At 39.0% G+C, this 6,000-nt stretch overlaps 1 protein-coding gene across 4 annotated transcripts in view; it reads left to right on the top strand.

Moving 5' to 3' along the window:
• The window catches only part of LOC138783143 (polyamine-modulated factor 1-binding protein 1-like), a 279,398-nt gene that overhangs the window by 94,472 nt on the left and 178,926 nt on the right, over positions 1-6,000 (top strand). For all 4 annotated transcript variants that reach the window (XM_069957440.1, XM_069957441.1, XM_069957443.1 and 1 more), the window contains exon 14: positions 2,206-2,359. In XM_069957440.1, the coding sequence (XP_069813541.1) occupies positions 2,206-2,359 (154 nt within the window). The remainder of the gene's footprint in view (positions 1-2,205; positions 2,360-6,000) is intronic.

Below are 6,000 nucleotides of genomic sequence, written 5' to 3'. Positions count from 1 at the left end.
TAGTTTATATTTTCCGTGACATTAAACTTTATAATAAGGCAATCTTGCCTTTGAGCCTGCGTTTAACAGGATTAAGTTTACTTGAAGTAGCATTATATAATCCGACTATTTTTATGGGCACTTTGTGTCCAGAGCTGCTTTATGTGCTCAAGATGCACTTGAAATCAGTAAACCTATGGGTAAAATCCAATTGATATGGTAAGTTTCAGAATGAGGATAAAAAAGAAATAATCTCAATTGTTACGGGAGGGTTAAAGTGACAAATTTATATTAAGCATAGTTTTCATGTCTTCATCCGGCAGCCCTGTTATTGATTTAATTAAAGTACTGGTTATTGTCATAGACTTCTATGCCACTGGTTGGATGTAAATATGGCTGACAGAGAATGTCAAGGTCACGTTTCTGACAGTCCTGATGTCCATAGCAACCGATCAGGGTCCTTGTTTCCACTAGAGTTTAAAAATATTAAAGCGAGACCCTGGTTGCTATAGGAACTAGGCCACCATTTCTACATCAAGGCCTATAGACATGTCTTTCAGAGGCTGATGTTTGTGTGAACCTAGGGGAAGATTTATCAGACATGGTGTAAAGTGAAACTGGCTCAGTTGCCCCTAGCAACCAATCAGATTCCACTTTTCATTCCTCACAGACTCTTTGGAAAATTGAAAAGTGGAATCTGATTGGTTGCTAGGGGCAACTGAGCCAGTTTCACTTTACACCATGTTTAATAAATCTCCCCCCTAGCCTCAGTTGTTGTTCTCAGTACAGACACACTTTAGCATCTGTATTGTGACCCATATCAGTTCAGGTCATCAGCCCTGCACTTGGGCCAGGATTTGTGGCTGTAAAACAAATGCATGTATGGGATGTAAGGCTCCTGTTAGTGTTCCTCAGGATGGAAATCTCACACTTGTATGCTGCAGGCTCCCATGTTACAATAAATAGTAAAAGAATAAGAATAAAAAATAAAATAAAGCAACTTGGCCGCCATGTGGTGAATTAAGGACTGTTCATGGGTGTGTGGGGCCTATTCATGGGTGTGTGGGGCCTTTTCATTGGTGCATGGAAGCTCTATCCAAGGACGTGAGGTCATATGCACGTGTGTGTGTGTGTTTGTTTGTGTGTGTGTGTGTGCTTCTATCCATGGGTGTGTGGGGGACCCATCCACGGGTGTGTCGTGAGCATAAGTATGGGTGCGTGGAAGCTGTGTGTTGGGGAAGTATCCATGGGTGTGTAGGGGCCCATCCATGGGGTTGTGTGGGTCATATCCATGGGTGCATGGAGGCCTTTTCATGGGTGAATGGAGGTCTGTTGATCCATTTGATGTAATCTTAGAAAGCTTTCCCAATACATATGACAAATAGATTGCATCAACACAGCGTATAAAGATGCTAAGTTACATGAGGCCGCACATTTCTCCTGTAGCAGCATAGTGTAGTAATTCATGGTGTCCATTCAGATGTATGGCTGACCTTGTAATACATGGACAAGCAGGGTCAGCTAGAGTTAGAGCAGCTGTCTGCTCTAGGGGGGAGTTTCCGTGAGCATCTCTCCATTGTAACAGGGGTTGTCAGTAATGGTAACTGGGATACTTTTAGTTAGCTTAGCATATAACCATGATAATTTTTTTTCTTCTGTATTGGACAACTTATATATAAAAAAACATCGTCCAACACTGTTTTGTTAATTTGAAAGACACAACTTATTTAGAAGACCAATTCTTTTGGCTATTCTGGTGTCTTACCAGTTCCGTTAGAACATGATTCCTTGCAAAGAATGGATTGCAAAAGTGATTTATAGTGTATGTAAAGTAATCTGTCTCTCCTTCCGGCAACATTCTCTTTTGAAAAACATTAGTCCTTTTGTGCCATTCAAAATTGCATGTATAGACAATATATATTCATGACCTGTTTGTGAGCTTAGGTCTATTATGTATTGCTGATGTGTGATGGAATTATTAGGAAATCTTCTCAAGATGTTTACAGTCTAGGCTATTCTGAAATATAAATAAGTAAGGAATAAGAATACAAATGATGTTCCCTTTACACTGCACACACATATACACACACACACACACACACACACACACACACACACACACTATAGATGACATTAAAACCTGACTTTAATAAATATGGTACAATGCCATTTAGTTACATAGTGTATATTAAATCCCAGCTTTGTATTTTCCCTTTGTTACACCAGAGAAATGCTTGAACATGTAAAGGAGGAATTAACAACATTAAAGGCACAGCACCAGTTGACAATACAAGAAAGTCTACAGCTTCAACAGACCAATCACAAGTATGAGCTAGAGAACGCCTCTGTCCGAGAGAGGGTACAAAATTTACAGCAGCAGGTAATGAAAATGTAATAATAATATCTATTCTATCTATCTATCTATCTATCTATCTATCTATCTATCTATCTATCTATCTATCTATCTATCCCTTTACTACGTGAAATCACCTGCATGGTCTTCTCTCTTAAAGAGAACTTGTCTTTGACCTGACCTTTTTTAACTTGGGAAGTTCTTATGGGGTACTTATATTGCTGAATGTTCTTACTGATCCAGTATTCCCAGTGTTCTCTACATGCTGGTTTCAGGGATTGAGGCAGCAGGAGGATCATCTGTCTACATATATTTGTAACTGAGGCTTTTACACGATTCAGTAGTATTTCAGCACATTGACAGCATCTGTGAACACACTACTTACAGAATACCAGATGATATACACAAGACCCATATTCTCTTTCTGACTGTTGGGCAATTATTATTGCTATCTCTTTTATTTAAAGGGGTTGTCTAGGATTAGAAAAACCTATCTGCTTTCTCCCTGTAACAATGCCACCATTGTCTTCAGTTTGTGTGTGGTACTGCAGCTCAGTTCTATTGACGTGAATTGAGCCATGTTGCAATGTTATACCCAACCCGCAGACAGATGTGGCATTGGATATCGGCTTCAAAGGTTGAATTATTGCTTTATTAATATCAAACCTCTTTAAGGCCATGTTCGCATCTTTTCTACTTTTAGGGTATAAACCCACACACCGTATATGCAGCAGATATGCAACAAATACGCAGCAGATTTGTTGGTACAGATTTGATGCTGTGTTCAGTTATTTAGATCTAATCTGCTGCGATTTTGCTGCGAGTTTGCTGCGAGTTTGCTGCGTATCGCAGCAGTAAATATGCTGCATATACGGTGTGTGGGTTTATACCCTTAGTGTATATATGGGACAAAGCTCCAGCAATGGCTGTCCAGGCATGATGGGAATTGTAGTTTTACAGCAGCTGGAGGGCTGCAGGTTCCCCATCCCTCTGTTAAATGAAGGCTGTGACAGATACCATACAGTGGCATCCATCACCCATAGACTCTCACAGCATCCATTTACCTGCCATATTATATCACTTGTCTGATAAACAAATGCTATAATAGTCTGTGGGTGACGGATGCTACGGTTAGGCACCTGCCACCCATAGTCGCAGATGGATCATGAAAAGCTCATGACAAATATGTTAAATGGATGTGTAAAGGATGCCATATAACTTTTAGAGGGTTGCTAAAATGAAATTGTATAGCCTGCTTTGTATATATATGTATATAGTACGGTGGGAGCGTTATATATGTGTATCATTAGGATGATACCCCCCCCCCCCCATATAATACCTTAAAGTGTCACTGTCATATATATTTATAATTTTTTGGTTGCAGAAATCAATAGTCCAGGTGATTTTAAGAAACTTTGTATTTGGGTTTATTAGGCAAATAGGCCATTATCTGCATTCAAAAAGACTTTCCCCAGGTCCCCTTCCTCCCTCCTCTCTCTCTTATTCACTGCTCATTATCAGGAAATCTTGACTTTTACATCAGTCGGATTCTGTCTGTTCTATGGAGAGGGGAGGGGGAGGAGGGAGATTAGTCGCCAGCAGAGAGCAGGAAACAAAGGATTACACAGCAGGACCTGTTTGAAAGCCATATTCAGAGGTCAGTGCTGACTTTAGAGGAGATACCCCAGTGATGTAGCTGTTAATTAACTCTTTGTTGTCCTGTTTTGGTGCCTCATCTCCCTCAACCCCTCCCCTCTCCATAGGCAACAATAAAGACAGGGGGGAGAACGGCTAACAAACCTAATTACCAAGTTTCCTAAAATCGCCTGTACTATTGATTTATGCAAAACAAAAAAATAAACGACAGTGACACTTTAAAGCACAAGACAGAAAATCTCTCTGGTGGACCTATGTATTATAAAAATGTCCGTTCCTTTACTGCGAACAGTTGTCCGTAAGTATAATTCTCCCTATTGGACCTGGAACATCTATGTATTATAAAGATGGCCGTTCCCCTATTTCGAATAGTTGTCCATAAGGATAATCCGTAACTAAATAATTTACAAAGTAAGCAAATAATTGTCTCTCTTTGCCTTACTAGTGTCTGATCATTTTGCCCATATTCAGTTTTCTCAATGTATTCCTTTGTATCATTGGGTCATGAATACAAGTCAGGGGAAATTGTGGACACAGGCGGGTATGAGGAATCCTAGCTCGGTTCTATATTTTAAAATGTTTAAACGCTTTCTGGTGGAAATGCATTCTATTTGCAATTGAATATAAATGACCTTGGTTGAGCTGCGCCCGCACAGACATCAGACGCAATATGGGATATTGTAGAATTCCATCTTCCACCTTCCGCTTTGTTGGCTGTGTAAAAATGAGCCTTTATTTATTTATTTATTTATTTTTTATTGCGTTAACTTTATTTTACTTTTTATTTGTTCTTTTAGTAGAAATATTTTATTCCCTTATTTATTGCTGGAATTCCTCCTTTTTATTTTGGCACTTAACCTATATCCTATTTTTAACACTGTGCATTCAGAGGCTCAAGGAGCAGTAATAATAGGAAGACTCAGAGCAGTAGTGATGAATATTTATTGCGCTATATAGTGATTGAACAAAAAAAAGGTCATTACCCAGTACCAGTTTGTACTCTCCCGGAATACAAATCGAGAACAACTTTGCAGGAGGATTTAAGTTAATTTTGCCATTACGCAGAGAAATTCTGAAATGATTGAACTAGCAAAACTGCATGCATTATTCTGTAACTAGAAATGCTTTATTAAAAAAATAAAAATGCAGAAACAATTAGGAGAGAAGAAGAGATTGAGCCTTGCAAGGAAAGTATAAATAAGTCTGAATTGAGATTGATTTCAACATAATGCTGTGTAGGAATTCCCGTCTATTGATTCGCTTTAGAGCCTGTGCACAGAACCTAAAAAGATAAAGTAAGCAAGGTCAGATAATCAAACCGTTTTTTAATAGTAAAAACAGCAACTGCCACTGTACACTATTAAAATAAATCCATAATACAAATTGCTTTCGAGAAAAAGTGGATGAGGAGCTGATCTTCCTATTGAACCTTTCTACTGTTCAGTGACCACACTGGGTAAAGGATAGGTAAGGATGCCTGTTAGATCGATACTAAGTAAGATGTAACAAGGAATCATTCAGAACATTAAAGGCTTACAAGGGAGCAGAAGAGAGTGGTGATGTCTGTTCCTTACGTCACAAAGGGAGAAGAAACATTAACTCCTCCAAGCAACCCCTCCTGTCCTGTCCTTCCTTCTTTTTTTTCTTTTCTTGTGGATTTTTTTTTTTTTAAAGATCACCCAAAATGCTGTGTTTCTGCACTTGTGACATCTTGAAGCTTAGGATGCAAATATGTTTACTCAAAGGCATACACTGACAGCAGAGGGCCCTTGAGCGAGGAGTGGGTCTGGACCTCCAAGCCTTTGATAGCAGCAAAGATATCTATCTATCTATCTATCTATCTATCTATCTATCTATCTATCTATCTATCTCCTCTTTATCTATCTATCTATCTATCTATCTATCTATCTATCTATCTATCTATCTATCACACACAACAACACACATTATAGAAGCTGCTTATAAAGCGGACACATGCACACCAGTCACATGTAGGTGCACATACACCACTC

The sequence above is a fragment of the Dendropsophus ebraccatus genome, chromosome 2, assembly GCF_027789765.1.
Source record: "Dendropsophus ebraccatus isolate aDenEbr1 chromosome 2, aDenEbr1.pat, whole genome shotgun sequence".
Lineage (NCBI taxonomy): Eukaryota > Metazoa > Chordata > Amphibia > Anura > Hylidae > Dendropsophus > Dendropsophus ebraccatus.
Note: the sequence above shows the minus strand (reverse complement) of the source record. Positions and strands in the feature narration are given on the sequence as shown.